General features: G+C 44.8%; 1 protein-coding gene across 1 annotated transcript; it reads left to right on the forward strand.

Annotated features, from left to right (window-relative positions):
• The first annotated feature begins 547 nt into the window (after nt 1–547).
• Nucleotides 548–15,900, forward strand: LOC115163416 (transcriptional adapter 2-alpha). Its single transcript, XM_029715254.1, has 15 exons — nt 548–947; nt 1,922–2,028; nt 2,147–2,206; nt 2,347–2,438; nt 4,209–4,366; nt 6,498–6,586; nt 6,913–6,985; nt 7,115–7,178; nt 10,805–10,848; nt 12,721–12,831; nt 13,417–13,488; nt 13,757–13,889; nt 14,444–14,487; nt 14,858–14,937; nt 15,275–15,900. Exons 1-15 carry the CDS (start codon nt 923–925, stop codon nt 15,458–15,460), a joined length of 1,338 nt encoding a protein of 445 aa, XP_029571114.1. The 5' UTR covers nt 548–922; the 3' UTR covers nt 15,461–15,900.
• The last annotated feature ends 1,441 nt before the right edge of the window (nt 15,901–17,341 follow it).

Consider the following 17,341-nt stretch of genomic DNA (forward strand, 5'->3'; position numbering starts at 1 on the left):
ATAGATTAAAACCGGGTGTTGATACTTACTTAGCTATGCACTGTTGTTTTTTCGCCCCAAAAATAATTGACACTTCTTGAACGTGATATCATTGTGGGAAGGGGCTGTTTTTTTAAAGGAGTATTACTGTAAACTAATAGGGTGGAAAGTGAAATCACACACAGGAAAAAAAACTATAAATACCAAAATGAGAGAAAAAAAATATTGATGACAGATATTTTAAGTAGGACTATAAAATAATGAATAAATATTTTGTAATATTTTATTTTTAATTGCTTATATTTATCATAGAAGTTGATGAATTAGCAACCGGGGACATGTCAAAAACGCCAACATCCACTGAAAACAAAATGGTCAAAATGCATAAAATTCCCTTTGTATTTTTATTTCAAAGGACATCCAACTTTATATTTTACACTAAATAAGAGGTATTATTTCCTGGGGACAGAAAAGGCACAGCATAACACTAATGACCCTGGTAGTCCCACTCTGGTTGCAGATACATGAGTTAGACTTCAAAATGTTTTTATTTTGAGCATGAAAGATGCAGCATTTGCGCGAATACAGTGCATTGATCGAGCCATATTATCCCCTCGATCATACCGACATTGTTTGCGTATTGGTACACCAGAAGTAATCTTACATCAACTTGCAGCGCGTTCTGATTTATCGAACAAATGCATCAAATTGTATGCGTAGACGACTTTACAGAAATGGTAGCAGAAGATGAATGTTGAAGTTTGTTGCACACATATGAAGATGACGCTGCGTACTATTTTTCTCAAACAGTGTAGGTGTGTTCCATGTGTAGAATCAACAAAGTTGCGCCAACGCTGCGTTTTCAGACACGCTTAATCGAACGCGAAGCAATACACATTGGCAACAAACAACAAATACAGGCTTCAGCTGTTTGGTTGATCTTATGGACCACTTGGCATCTTTTGGAAGTAAGTGTTGGCTAAAATGCACAGTTATAAACAGCGTACAAGCTTAAATAGTTTGCACGAAATATCGGTATCCATCTAACTAGCTTATTGCTCAGCTCGTCGTGCTACATAGCTAGCTAACGTTAGCTAGGTAGAAGGCAACGCAGCTCAGCTAGCGAGATTTCTAACAATTGGCCCAGAGTTAGCCATTTAGCTAGCTAAACTACATGTGTAATTTTCTTTCGTGTAGCTAATCCATTCAACCAGCTAACTAATCCATCACTTAATTGTCTCCTAGCTTCCGACTTTAAGTACCTAGCTAGCTACATTATCTAGCTAACGTTAACTGTGTTGTTAGCTACTGCTAAATTTATGATGCTGGCTTTAAATCTGACCAATAACACATATTTTAACAGAGGATTTACAGTATCTAAAGTCTGTACGTATTCTTACCAGTAAAACTGGCAAGTTTTGCGACATAACTCTGACTTATTTTCAGATTACCCTTTTTTAACATTATTATTCATAGGACACGCATTTAATTCTAATCAGCAGAACAAGATTCACATAATTCAGAAAATCTGAGCATTAAGCCAACACATTTCACTCAGTGGAACATCATCCTTGCAGCGATCACATCTTCCATTAAGGTTACCAGTATAAATACAAACGAAGAATATCCCCTGTCTCCTTCTGGACAGCCGGCCACCAACGAAACACATTTATTATATGGAGTTATATTACATCTTGAATCCAAGCGCCTTCATACAATCCTTATGTGCCTCGATGAGATCTGTGCAACTTTCTTCACCCTTCTCAATGATGCAAACATCCCTGACTTTCTTCCTCTCAGGGCATGCACAACAGGGTTTCAGTGGTTTCTTCCCTGTGCTCTCAATGGCCAGACGCAGGCTGCATACACTGAGGACATTTTTCAGGTTAACTAGCTAGCTGTTACGCCTTCATGCGCATGGATGCCGATTTATGTCTTTCAGATGACCCTTCTGACAAGCCCCCATGTCGAGGTTGCTCATCTAACCTGGTGGAACCCTACATAAAATGTGCAGAGTGTGGACCCTCACCTTTCCTTCTCTGTCTCCAGGTGAGGGGCGTACATTGCTTCCTCGGGCATGCGCATAAAACTGTTGATACATTTTGCCTAGCTTGATAACTTTGCATCTCTACTGACACTTGAATTGTTTTATCCAAATATGTTTCAGTGTTTTACCAGAGGGTTTGAGTTCAAGAAACATGAGAGTAATCACAAGTATGAAATCATGGTAAGACATTGGTAATTGTGCTGTCCATTCTGATTAACATATGTAATATTGACTCTTCAGTTATCCATTATTTACCAAAAGTATGCTTCTGGCAAAACTATTGTGATCATGCTCAATACCATGCCTCCTCCCTCACACAGACATCAGACTTCCCTGTGCTGGAACCTAGCTGGACAGCACAGGAGGAGATGGCCCTTCTGGAAGCAGTCATGGACTGTGGCTTTGGGAACTGGTAAGTAGACACACACACACACTGACTCTCTCGCTCAAGTGTCATATACAGTTGAATTCGGAAGTTTACATACACTTTAGCCAAATACATTTAAACTCAGTTTTTCACAATTCCTGACACTTAATCCTAGTAAAAATTCCCAGTCTTAGGTCAGTTAGGATCACCAGAGAGAATGATTTATTTCAGCTTTTATTTCTTTCATCACATTCCCAGTGGGTCAGAAGTTTACATACACTCAATTAGTATTTGGTAGCATTGCCTTTAAATTGTTTAACTTGGGTCAAACGTTTTGGGTAGCCTTCCACAAGCTTCCCACAATAAGTTGGGTGAATTTTGGCCCATTCTTCTTTACAGAGCTGGTGTAACTGAGTCAGGTTTGTAGGCCTCCTTGCTCGCACACGCTTTTTCAGTTCTTCCCATACATTTACTATGATATTGAGGTCAGGGATTTGTGATGGCTACTCCAATACCTTGACTTTGTTGTCCTTAAGCCATTTTGCCACAACTTTGGAAGTATGCTTGGGGTCATTGTCCATTTGGAAGACCCATTTGCGACCAAGCTTTAACTTCCTGACTGATGTCTTGAGATGTTGCTTCAATCATTTTCCTGCCTCATGATGCCATCTATTTTGTGAAGTGCACCAGTCCCTCCTGCAGCAAAGCACCCCCACAACATGATGCTGCCACCCCCGTGCTTTACGGTTGGGATGGTGTTCTTTGGCTTGCAAGCATCCTCTTTTTTCCTCCAAACATAATGATGGTCATTATGGCCAAACAGTTCTATTTTTGTTTCATCAGACCAGAGGACATTTCTCCAAAAAGTACGATCTTTGTCCCCATATGCAGTTGCATACCGTAGTCTGGCTTTTTTATGGCGTTTTTGGAGCAGTGGCTTCTTCCTTGCTGAGCGGCCTTTCAGGTTATGTCGATATAGGACTCGTTTTACTGTGGATATAGATACTTTTGTACCTGTTTCCTCCAGCATCTTCACAAGGTCCTTTGCTGTTCTGGGATTGATTTGTACTTTTCGCACTAAAGTACGTTCCTCTCTAGGAGACAGAACGCGTCTCCTTCCTGAGCGGTATGACGGCTGCGTGGTCCCATGGTGTTTATGCTTGCGTACTATTGTTTGTACAGATGAACATGGTACTTTCAAGCATTTGGAAATTGCTCCCAAGGATGAAGCAGACTTGTGGAGGTCTACAATTTTTTTCCTGAGGTCTTGGCTGATTTCTTTGGATTTTCCCATGCTGTCAAGCAAAGAGGCACTGAGTTTGAAGGTAGGCCTTGAAATACATCCCCAGGTACACCTCCAATTGACTCAAAGTATGTCAACTAGCCTATCAGAAGCTTCTAAAGCAATGACATCATTTTCTGGAATTTTCCAAGCTGTTTAAAGGCACAGTCAACTTAATGTATGTACACTTCTGACCCACTGGAATTGTGATACAGTGAAATAATCTGTCTGTAAACAATTGTTGGAAAAATGACTTGTCATGCACAAAGTAGATGTCCTAACCGACTTGCCAAAACTATAGTTTGTTAACAAGAAATTTGTGGAGTGGTTGAAAAAGGAGTTTTAATGACTCCAACCTAAGTGTATGTAAACTTCCGACTTCAACTGTATTACAAACTTGCAGACTAGGTGCCATTTGCAGTCTGATTTGTTTCGTAGCATCCCTCACTTGTACTGCCTGACAATATCAATATTAACATGTTCAAATTGATATCAAAACCATAACTGTCACTTTCCTGTTTGACTCTGCACAGGCAGGATGTGGCGTATCAGATGCGCACCAAAAACAAGGAGGAGTGTGAGGCCCACTACATGAAGAACTTCATCAACAATCCCCTGTTCTCCTCCACCCTGCTCAACCTCAGACAGATAGAGGAGGCCCGTACTGCAGACACAGCCATTCCCTTCAAACGTCAGTATACACACCTACTCCTCTGGATTTCTCCCTTCATAGTAATAAGGAGAGTTTGTTTATCACACAAGTTATAGTAGAATTCTGAAGCCATACAACAAATACACTGCTCAAAAAAATAAAGGGAACACTTAAACAACACAATGTAACTCCAAGTCAATCACATTTCAGTGAAATCAAACTGTCCACTTAGGAAGCAACACTGATTGACAATAAATTTCACATGCTGTTGTGCAAATGGAATAGACAACAGGTGGAAATTATAGGCAATTAGCAAGACACCCCCAATAAAGGAGTGGTTCTGCAGGTGGTGACCACAGACCACTTCTCAGTTCCTATGCTTCCTGGCTGATGTTTTGGTCACTTTTGAATGCTGCCGGTGCTTTCACTCTAGTGGTAGCATGAGACTGAGTCTACAACCCACACAAGTGGCTCAGGTAGTGCAGCTCATCCAGGATGGCACATCAATGCGAGCTGTGGCAAGAAGGTTTGCTGTGTCTGTCAGCGTAGTGTCCAGAGCATGGAGGTGCTACCAGGAGACAGGCCAGTACATCAGGAGACGTGGAGGAGGCCGTAGGAGGGCAACAACCCAGCAGCAGGACCGCTACCTCCGCCTTTGTGCAAGGAGGAGCAGGAGGAGCGCTGCCAGAGCCCTGCAAAATGACCTCCAGCAGGCCACAAATGTGCATGTGTCTGCTCAAACGGTCAGAAACAGACTCCATGAGGGTGGTATGAGGGCCCGACGTCCACAGGTGGGGGTTGTGCTTACAGCCCAACACCGTGCAGGACGTTTGGCATTTGCCAGAGAACACCAAGATTGGCAAATTCGCCACTGGCGCCCTGTGCTCTTCACAGATGAAAGCAGGTTCACATTGAGCACGTGACAGATGTGACAGAGTCTGGAGACGCCGTGGAGAACGTTCTGCTGCCTGCAACATCCTCCAGCATGACCGGTTTGGCGGTGGGTCAGTCATGGTGTGGGGTGGCATTTCTTTGGGGGGGCCGCACAGCCTTCCATGTGCTCGCCAGAGGTAGCCTGACTGCCATTAGGTACCGAGATGAGATCCTCAGACCCCTTGTGAGACCACATGCTGGTGCGGTTAGCCCTGGGTTCCTCCTAATGCAAGACAATGCTAGACCTCATGTGGCTGGAGTGTGTCAGCAGTTCCTGCAAGAGGAAGGCATTGATGCTATGGACCGCCCGTTCCCCAGACCTGAATCCAATTGAGCACATCTGGGACATCATGTCTCGCTCCATCCACCAATGCCACGTTGCACCACAGACTGTCCAGGAGTTGGCGGATGCTTTAGTCCAGGTCTGGGAGGAGATCCCTCAGGAGACCATCCGCCACCTCATCAGGAGCATGCCCAGGCGTTGTAGGGAGGTCATACAGGCACGTGGAGGCCACACACACTACTGAGCCTCATTTTGACTTGTTTTAAGGACATTACATCAAGGTTGGATCAGCCTGTAGTGTGGTTTTCCACTTTAATTTTGAGTGTGACTCCAAATCCAGACCTCCATGGGTTGATAAATTGGATTTCCATTGATTATTTTTGTGTGATTTTGTTGTCAGCACATTCAACTATGTAAAGAAAAAAGTATTTAATAAGATTATTTCATTCATTCAGATCTAGGATGTGTTATTTTAGTGTTCCCTTTATTTTTTTGAGCAGTTTACAGGATATGCTTTAAAAGATACACAAAAGTCTATGACCTCGACTAACCTGTACCCCCGCACATTGACTTGGTACTGGTACCCCTTGTATATAGCCTCAGTATTGTTATTTTGTGTTACTTTTTATTTTTTTACTTTAGTTTATTTAGTAAATATTTTCTTAACTCTATTTCTTGAAATACATTGTTGGTTAAGGCCATGTAAGTAAGCGTTTCACGGGAAGGTCTACCTACACCTTTTTTATTCAGCACACGTTTGATTTGATGTCCAGCTGATAAAGGCAGGGAGGAATCCATGGCTTTTTTTCATTTATTATCTGATATGCAACTACATCATTCTTCATTTATGCTTTCTTTCTTACACAGTAATAACTTGATTACTGTACTGTCATGTTTGTCATGAGGGACTTTTCAGATCACTAGGTAAAAATACTCTGTTGGTTTTTCTCCCAGCTACTGATGACCCCCCCAGGCCCACCTTTGACTCCCTGTTGTCTCGAGACATGGCTGGATACATGCCTGCCAGAGCAGACTTCATGGAGGTGAGAGGAACTAGGGTCTTAAAGCGTCCATGCCTTTAGTAGTTCCAATCTCACAAGCCAAAGTCGGACATAGACATTCCATTTTTCTGTTCTGCATGTTCAAAGAACATATCCCCATGTTATAATGAGTATGTTCTCATACTCCTGGCATATTATGATTGGAATCATAGGAAGTACTTAAAGATCACCAAGACAGAACCCTTGCCACCCATGCGTGAATGGAGATATTAGTTCTCCTGATGGCCGCCTCACTGCAGACTTATTGAACTCTGACTCATCTCCTTGTACCTCTGTGATTCTCTCCTGCTATTTGTCATCCTGTCTAGGAATTTGACAACTATGCTGAGTGGGATCTGAAAGACATTGATTTTGTGGATGATGACTCAGACATACTACATGGTGAGTTGAAAGTGCTATCATTGTATTTGAATTGAGAGAAAAGTCCAACCCCGCTTATGTTGATTGTACATGTACTGTGTTTTAATATCATCGTTGCCTTGTCTGACATATTTGTCTGGTTCTTTCTAGCGCTGAAGATTGCCGTTGTTGACATATACCATTCAAGGTTAAAGGAGAGAGGAAGAAGAAAGAAGTAAGTTGAAATGTTTTGCATTTAACTATGAAGATGTAATGTACTTATTCAGGTCAAAATTCTTAAAGCTTTGCCCTTCATCATATGCCTGTAATACTCTGCAAATGTTGCCACTAACATTTTAATTGCTTTCCAAAATCAGAAATGTGATACCTACACAAGCAACATAACACTCTACACTAGCCTGTTAAGATAAAAAAATATATATATACACTGCTCAAAAAAAATAAAGGGAACACTTAAACAACACAATGTAACTCCAAGTCAATCACACTTCTGTGAAATCAAACTGTCCACTTAGGAAGCAACACTGATTGACAATAAATTTCACATGCTGTTGTGCAAATGGAATAGACAACAGGTGGAAATTATAGGCAATTAGCAAGACACCCCCAATAAAGGAGTGGTTCTGCAGGTGGGGACCATAGACCACTTCTCAGTTCCTATGCTTCCTGGCTGATGTTTTGGTCACTTTTGAATGCTGGCGGTGCTTTCACTCTAGTGGTAGAATGAGACGGAGTCTACAACCCACACAAGTGGCTCAGGTAGTGCAGCTCATCCAGGATGGCACATCAATGCGAGCTGTGGCAAGAAGGTTTGCTGTGTCTGTCAGCGTAGTGTCCAGAGCATGGAGGCGCTACCAGGAGACAGGCCAGTACATCAGGAGACGTGGAGGAGGCCGTAGGAGGGCAACAACCCAGCAGCAGGACCGCTACCTCCGCCTTTGTGCAAGGAGGAGCAGGAGAAGCGCTGCCAGAGCCCTGCAAAATGACCTCCAGCAGGCCACAAATGTGTATGTGTCTGCTCAAACGGTCAGAAACAGACTCCATGAGGGTGGTATGAGGGCCCGACGTCCACAGGTGGGGGTTGTGCTTACAGCCCAACACCGTGCAGGACGTTTGGCATTTGCCAGAGAACACCAAGATTGGCAAATTCGCCACTGGCGCCCTGTGCTCTTCACAGATGAAAGCAGGTTCACACTGAGCACGTGACAGACGTGACAGAGTCTGGAGAACGTTCTGCTGCCTGCCACATCCTCCAGCATGACCGGTTTGGCAGTGGGTCAGTCATGGTGTGGGGTGGCATTTCTTTGGGGGGGCCGCACAGCCCTCCATGTGCTCGCCAGAGGTAGCCTTACTGCCATTAGGTACCGAGATGAGATCCTCAGACCCCTTGTGAGACCATATGCTGGTGCAGTTGGCCCTGGGTTCCTCCTAATGCAAGACAATGCTAGACCTCATGTGGCTGGAGTGTGTCAGCAGTTCCTGCAAGAGGAAGGCATTGATGCTATGGACTGGCCCGCCCGTTCCCCAGACCTGAATCCAATTGAGCACATCTGGGACATCATGTCTCGCTCCATCCACCAATGCCACGTTGCACCACAGACTGTCCAGGAGTTGGCGGATGCTTTAGTCCAGGTCTGGGAGGAGATCCCTCAGGAGACCATCCGCCACCTCATCAGGAGCATGCCCAGGCGTTGTAGGGAGGTCATACAGGCACGTTGAGGCCACACACACTACTGAGCCTCATTTTGACTTGTTTTAAGGACATTACATCAAAGTTGGATCAGCCTGTAGTGTGGGTTTCCACTTTAATTTTGAGTGTGACTCCAAATCCAGACCTCCATGGGTTGATACATTTGATTTCCATTGATTATTTTTGTGTGATTTTTGTTGTCAGCACATTCAACTATGTAAAGAAAAAAGTATTTAATAAGATTATTTTTTTCATTCAGATCTAGGATGTGTTGTTTAAGTGTTCCCTTTATTTTTTTGAGCAGTATATTTTATTTTACCTTTATTTAACTAGGCAAGTCAGTTAAGAACAAATTCTTATTTTCAATGACGGCCTAGGAACAGTGGGTTAACTGCCTCGTTCAGGGGCAGAACGACAGATTTGTACCTTGTCAGCTAACCCTAATCACTGAAGCACTGGTTCAGAATCACCGGTTGCTATTAATGCTGAAAGGCTTAAACATTACACAACTCAACATTGAGTATTGTTTGACCTGGCCACCTTTTTTAGATGAATTTGAGATGTTCATGGATTGTCACTTTCCGTCCACTGCCCCGTTCAGTGTGTGTCAGTACTGGTCTTGGCCACGGTGGTCAGTCCATTCATGTGGTAATGCATCCATCATTAAATCAGACTTAACGAGTTGCTGCTTCCCTAACTCTGTGGAATGGCATGTGAGGCAGGTATGGTATGTTAGCTGGCCAGAGCTCCCAGGACCATGCATGTCTTGATGTGTCCCAAATGGCATCCTATTCCCTACATAGTGCACTACTTTTGGTGGGCCTTGGTCAAAAGTAGTGCACTATGTAGGGAATAGGGTGCCATTTGGGATGCAAACACTGCTAGCCTCCCCACTGCCCCTCAAGCTGCCCACCCCCAGCTGGTGACTTTTATATTATTTAACTAGGCAAGTCAGTTAATAACAAATTCTTATTTACAATGACAGCCTACCCCAGCTAAACCCTAACCCGGACGACGCTGGGCCAATTGGGCGCCGCCCTATGGGACTCATTCACAGCTGGTTGAATTGAACCAGGGTCTGTAGTGACGCCTCTAGCACTGAGATGCAGTGCCTTACACGGAACCCAAACTGGCTGCGCGCGGGCGCTATCGTGCATACATTTATTTTGTCCCCCCACACCAAATGCGATCACGACCCGCAGGTTAAAATATCAAAACAAACTCTGAACCAATGACATTAATTTGGGGACAGGTCGAAAAGCATTAAACATGTATGGCAATTTAGCTAGTTAGCTTGCACTTGCTAGCTAATTTGTCCTATTTAGCTAGCTTGCTGTTGCTAGCTAATTTGTCCTGGGATATAAACATTGAGTTGTTATTTTACCTGAAATGCACAAGGTCCTCTACTGCGACAATTAATCCACACTTAAAACGGCCAACCAAATCGTTTCTAGTCATCTCTCCTCCTTCCAGGCTTTTTCATCTTTGAACTTATATGGTGATTGGCATCTACACTTTCATAGTATTACCACGACAACCGGCAAAACATTTTATCTTTCAATCACCCACGTGGGTATAAACAATGAGGAGATGGCACGTGGGTACCTGCTTCTATAAACCAATGAGGAGATGGCACGTGGGTACCTGCTTCTATAAACCAATGAGGAGATGGGAGAGGCAGGACTTGCAGCGCGATCTGCGTCTGAAATAGGAATTGCTTCTATTTTAGTCCTTGGCAATGCAGAATAATTGAATAACATGGATTTCAAAATGTATTTTGCGACACGCGCGACGTGTCCGGTCTGGTCAGCATGTTAGACCGCTGCGCCACTTGGGAGTGGTCTAATGGCAAAGGCCCAAGGCAGTGACCTGCAGGCCACAGAGTTCACAGACGCAGTAGGCCTCACTGTCAGGTCCTGTTTAACATCACAGGAAGGCTACTTGTTGCAAAGCTGTTCTATATCACAATCACAACTTCAAGCTATGTGGTTCAGGTTCAACAGCTATATGGTACCATCACTCATTCAAAAAATGTCAGTCTAAACCCTCTGCTGTTTTCACTCTCTACCAGCCTGAGAGTTGACTGGTATTTACCAATGGACGGTGTCCATATTTTTGGCTTTGGTGTCTTAATGTTGTGTGTCTTCCAGGATAATCCGGGACCATGGACTGATCAACCTGCGGAAGTTCCAGAGTAAGTGCTCTCCTAACAGATTAGAGCTGGGCTGCAGAACCACCAGGAGACCAGGCATTAGTATAACACCCAGACTGAATATGTATCCATGGTTGCAATAATGATCAACAGTAACCTGTGACCCCGGAGGCACTGCCAGTGCTCTTATTTACGATGGAAGCTGAGCCCAGTGCGACGTGTGCCAGAGTGCCACAGCATAATTATTGCTCCACTATGTATAGATGCCTATGAAATGAACACTGCAGGTCTAATGTCTAACTGTATTGGAGCTTTATGAGCTCTTATTGATCCCCTCTCCATGGGCAGCGTTTCATCTAGCTTGGTAATATAATCAATGTTCATGTCCCACTTTTTATTCATGGGAGATGGGAAGGCAAGAGACTCCCTGAATAGATGTATCCAATCAGTTTCTCTTTTTCCTTTACTGCCCAGTGCAGTGCTATCTCCAGGTCATGCCCTGGGAAATTGGCTGTAGTTTTATGGGGGGAAGAGGACACCCTTATGTTTTATTTATTATTTTCCAGCCTCCAGTCACTACCGCCCACCTCCTCCCCCTCTCTCCTCTTATCTCTAGTCTTTCAAGACAAAAGAGAACCCAGTGTTGCCGTGGAGCTGCAGCCTGGTTGTCATGGAGACTGTCAAAGTGTGTGTGTGTCACGGTAATAGAAGCCGTTTCCAAGCCTGGGTGACTGCGTGTTGTGCCTGGGCTGATCATGCTGTTGCTCCAGGCAGTTTGACCAACAGTCTCACTCCCCTTAGACATCAGTACCTCAGGACCACCAGCACATTCCTGTTATGGAGTGTTTCAAATCTTTGACTTAGCTCAGCAGGACATTGACTCTACCTGTGTGTGTTTTGCTGCTATCTACACGTTCCTATCAGCGTACAGACTCCAAATCAATGAGGAACTCAGTTGCCAGCTTGAAGACGGACACAGATGTGCGGGCCACCAGCCATGAGCTGCTGTCATACTACTACCCCACATTCACTGTGAACTGATTATAGAACTATCCAAGAAATTGCCATGTCTGCAAAACACCAGAGTCCACTCAATATATACCATAGGTATACAGGTAGATTCTTACGGCACAAAGTATGAAGTGGCTTTGACTAAATAGGTAATATACTGCCGTTTGGGACACAAACACTGTAGCAATGATTTGAAAGGAGAGCAGCAGCAGCCCTTGAAGGGGTGTGAGTAGGGTGGTATGGGGTGACCTGCCCATCCGGGAAGCTTTACCATCGGCCATGGTAGAGTATCTCATTGATGCAAGGGGGTCACTCAATGTGCGATGTCTGGACATTTCCTCCTCTGGTGTTCCTCAAAAGCCTCTAATCTAACAATATTGAATGTGATTCAGATCTCCAATACAGATCACTGCTGTCATATTCTGTACAACATGGCTGCCAGCCCCTCTTCCTGGAGATCTACCAAGTTTACAGTCCAACTCTAATTTACCAACTCATTCTAGTTATTAACTGCTCACCAAGACCTTAACTGGCTGAGTCAGGTATGTAGGGTTGGACTGAACCTACAGGACGGTAGATCTCCAGGAAGAGGGTTGGACTGAACCTACAGGACGGTAGATCTCCAGGAAGAGGGTTAGACTGAACCTACAGGATGGTAGATCTCCAGGAAGAGGTTTGGACTGAACCTACAGGACGGTAGATCTCCAGGAAGAGGGTTAGACTGAACCTACAGGACGGTAGATCTCCAGGAAGAGGGTTGGACTGAACCTACAGGACGGTAGATCTCCAGGAAGAGGGTTGGACTGAACCTACAGGACGGTAGATCTCCAGGAACAGGGTTGGGCAGCCCTGCTCTACAATAACAGCTACATATCACATGATCATTGTGTTTTTGTCTTCCAGTTCTGGAGCGTCGCTACCCTAAGGAGGTACAGGATCTGTATGATGCTATGAGACGTTTTGCCAGGGTGGTGGGCCCCATCGAACACGACAAGTTCATAGAGAGTCATGCATGTGAGTTTGACATTATGATATTGTACATGCACACACAGTAGACATTTTGATGTTAACACCAATAGAATTGTTTCTTCCAACCCCTCCCCCTCCGGTCTACACAGAGAGCAGTCACACATCCAGTGTTCCCCTGTGTTTAATATTGTGGGTAACACTAAGGTCATTGGCGTGGTAATGAGCCTGTCAGATTATCTTCCGTCCTTACGCAGCAGCAGACCCCAACGGCTGGCCTGCTGGAGGTCACATGACTGGATGTGTGAACTGCCTTTGAGTGAGAGGCGTGTGTCTGTGCATTTCTGTGCGTGTCTGGGGATGAGACATCATCTCGTTCTGATTAAAGGGCTGGGGCTTCAGAATAGCATGGCGCTACTCCATTGTTGTGTCAGAGAGAACAGCCGTAGAGCCTGCCTGGGCTACAACTCTGGTCTGATGTTGGGAAGCACAGATCTGAGGGGTAAAGAGTTTGTCTCCCTCTCTGTCTGCCTTTCTGTTCATCCGCCTGTCTGTCTTTCCGCCTGTCTGTAGTAGAGACCGGTGAGGTGAGTGTGGACAGGCCTCATTGACCTTGTCCTCCTTGTCTTTCAGTGGAGTTTGAGCTGAGGAGAGAGATCAGCAGGCTACAGGAATACAGGAGAGCAGGCATCCAGTCTTTCTGCAGTGAGTCCAGTCTACCCATTTAACCCCATCACGCCTACTGCCAGACAGTCCCCCTCAGATGTTGTGTCCCAAATGGCACCCTATTCCCTATTTAGTGCACTACTTTTGACCAGGGCCCATACAGTTCTAAAAAGTAGTACAATTTGTAGGAAAATTGTGCATTTTGGGACAGAGCCAGAGCCTCATTAGTAACTCCCTTGTGTCAGCCAGGACCCAGGGCTGACTGACTGCACCAGTAACCCCCTCCCTCCTCTGTGTCCCCCTGCAGGTGCCAAGGTGTATGAGCGTGTGAAGCAGGTGCGGGAGGATGAGCGGAGGAAGAGGACCATGCTAGTGGATGTGCTGCAGTACATTCAGGACGGACGGGCCTGCCAGCAGTGGCTCAGCAAACAGGCTGCCATGTAATCTTTCCTCCTTACTCTTGTGCGGTGTTTTACAATCCATTCCTCTGAACCCTGTGGTTGTGCATTCATGTTCAAGTCCAACACTAGCCCACCTGATTCCACTAATCAAGGGCTTGATAAGTTGACTAGTTGAATTAGGGGTGCTAGCACCGGACTATAACTGAGATACCACCCACCTACTCTGTAGTTTACTGTGTGCTTGGCTCTAACGGCAACGAGTAGTGCTTGATTTTTAAAAATGTTTTTATGTAGAGCTATTCTTGTTGTTTATCTTAAGCCCAGCTCTTGGGTATTCTCCAAGTTCTGATAATTATTCTTCATAAAGAACAAAACTGCTAGTGTGTGTGATGATTCATTCTCTCTGTGGACGAGGATCCCAGAGAGTGAGAATTGTGTGTGTGTGTGATGATTCATTCTCTCTGTGGACGAGGATCCCAGAGAGTGAGAATTGTGTGTGTGTGTGATGATTCATTCTCTCTGTGGACGAGGATTCCAGAGAGTGAGAATTGTGTGTGTGCTGCTTGTAGTGACGCTATTATCTCACTTCACAGTGACGCTGGTATCACTCCTGTTGTCACCACCATCGCCACATCAGGTAAGGACTCTTCATCTACCACTCCCTCCCTTCTCCGACTTTTCTTGTCATGGCAACAGGTGGAGTCACGTTAATGCATTCTCTGAGATATTCGTTCAGAAATATGCTCGACAAACAGGAACGATATGTGTTTTTATTTCTAGCTTTATCTTTCCGTTGTCATTCTGTAACCTCCAGTGCACAAGTAGGACACATCTATATAAACTCAGTCATTTCCATCCATTTACACTAATTTGCCTATTGTAAATATTTGTCTTTCTTTTCCAACAAAACGGATTACCTGGATTCATCAACCTGTCAGTTTGTCATTTAAAACAACAGAACAGTCAGGTTGTATGTCTGTTTAAATGTGTGTTTAATTGTTCCACAGCAACAGGCAGAAGATGCGCCCCTCCTCTCAACCTGACTGGCCTGCCAGGGACAGAGAAGCTCAACGACAGGGAGAAAGAGGTACAAATAGAATTGCATATAAAATCCATTCTATTACATATGAATTCTAGGATCTCTATGGATGTAAGGCTCTCAGCACCACCAGGTAAGTACATGAATTCCCTACATAGTGCACTACTTTTAGTAGTACACTCTCACCCGAGTTGTGACTAACCTGATTCACCTTATTGGCCAGCTAGATTAGGGTTGGTGCGAAAATCAACATTACATTAGCTCTCCAGGAGCAGGGTTGGGGAATACAGTGGAATTTGGGATGCAGTCATAAACAGCGGGTTGGGGTCATGGTGACTGGTATTGTGTTGATGTAACATGGTGTCTCTCCTGTGGCTGTCTGCAGTTGTGCCAGGTGGTGCGTCTGGTGCCAGGTGCCTACCTGGAGTACAAGCAGGCCCTGCTGAACGAGTGCAGGCGGCAGGGTGGTCTACGGCTGGCACAGGCCCGGGCACTCATCAAGATCGACGTCAACAAGACACGCAAGATCTACGACTTCCTGATCAAGGAGGGCTACATCAACAAGGCCTAGGCCAGCCTGAGAGACAGGGTGTGTCCTAAATGGGACCATTTTCCCTATATAGTGCACTACTTTTGACCAGAGGCGGGTGCAATTTGGGACGCATCCAGAGTCAGGACTGTTCCAGCAGGGATCATGGCTGGACTGGACACTAACTGATACATTTTATACTCATGTTGTTTTGGTGAAATGATGTTGTCACGTGCTGTGAGAACTAAGTTTCAATGGCCCTCCTTTGTTTGAATGTTTGTTTTTCTATCGTGTCTCTAAATTTGTCATCAACTTCAGGTCCTACATTTTGCATCAGTCTTGCCTTGTATATGTTCTAACTTCTAACCAAACTGACATACCTTCCTATTTGTACAGTACTTTATTGTCAGTGACACAGCAGCAGATGAGAAAATGACAGTGTATTTATTTCTCCTGTAATAAAATGTTTTATGTAAAAAGTATTACAGTATATGGTGTAGTATTTTACTTATTATTGTGTAATAGCAATTACCTGTTTATTAATGCTATTACATGATAACCAACTTTCCATTATAGCATCAGTGCTGAGTTGCTTTATCTAAGCAGGTCCTGTTAGTGACACCTCTCCCAGATTCCCAGTTTAACAATGGGCTCCATCTCTGATTTGATTCCTTCTCTGCCAGTGGAGTGGGTCTGGGGGTCGTATACATAAAGTGTTTCAGACCCCCTCCCCCATCCATGTAATCATATTCTTTAAGATGTAAAAGGCAAAACTGATCCTCGAATCAGCGCTCTTACTTTGAGATGTTAAATGACTATACGTTTTGGTGTGACGAGGGAGAGCTATGTGACTAATGCTAACTACCACCTAGACCCAGTCAGCCAGCCAGCCCAGCGGCCTCTCCCTCCTCTCTCTACTCTGATGGCATTATCAGAGCAGTGGCGTCACGTCAGAGCAGCGCTTACAATCTGATTACTGCCCCAGATCCCCCCTTTGATGATAAGGAGGAGGCTGCTTCCTGAAATGGAGGCCTTGGGCCTGGAAATGTGCTCCGCTTACAGGGATGAAGAAGCCACAAAGTCTGTTTTGCAGCCTAATGTTATTTTTCTTGTGAGGTTGTAGGTGTATGTGAGAGTTTAAAAAAAGGTGTCAGCATTTAATTAACTTTCTTTCCGCTGCAGTGCATGTTGGTGTAAGCGCTGCCTCCCAGGTACAATGACTGGGCTCTCGATCAATGTGACTGCGGGGCCACGTGAGCCCTTATCTGCCTTCCAAGTGGGCCCAGGTTAAAAATAGTGCACTATATAGGGAACAGGGTGTCATTTGGGACATACACACTCTGCCACCCGCCTACCTCCTGGTGAAAAGATGGAGGAGTGTGAAACAGGAAAGAGACTGTGTCCCAAATGGTACATTATTCTCTATAAAGTGCACTACTTTTGACCATAGGCCAGGCCTGGTCAAAAGTAGTGCACTATAAAGTGAATAGGGTGTCGTTTGGGTTGTAGACAGAGTCAGCTGTCAGGTGTCATGGGAGGAAATCAGGATGAGGTTCTGTGGGCGAGAGAAAACATTTATCAGGCAGTAAGAAGCTCTGGGACATTCATTTTGAAACCAGGGTCTCATGGCCAGGTAAACAAGTTCATTTGTTGGGTTGTCTGGAGTTCTTTCTGGATTTATTGCAGCAGTTGAGTTAGATAAGTGCGGTATACCAGGGTTTCCCAAACTCGATCCTGGGGCCCACCGTGTGCACTACACAGCTGATTCAAATAACCAACTCATCATCAAGCTTTAATTATTTGAATACGCTGTGTAGTGCTGGGGGGGGAAACAAAATGTGCCCCCAGGGGAGGCCCCAGGACCAAGTTTGGGAAACCCTGCGGTATACAATGGCTGGATGTTTTTTGGAATAAGCGTGACAT

The sequence above is a fragment of the Salmo trutta genome, chromosome 26 (assembly GCF_901001165.1).
Source record: "Salmo trutta chromosome 26, fSalTru1.1, whole genome shotgun sequence".
In the NCBI taxonomy this organism is placed as follows: Eukaryota; Metazoa; Chordata; class Actinopteri; order Salmoniformes; family Salmonidae; genus Salmo; species Salmo trutta.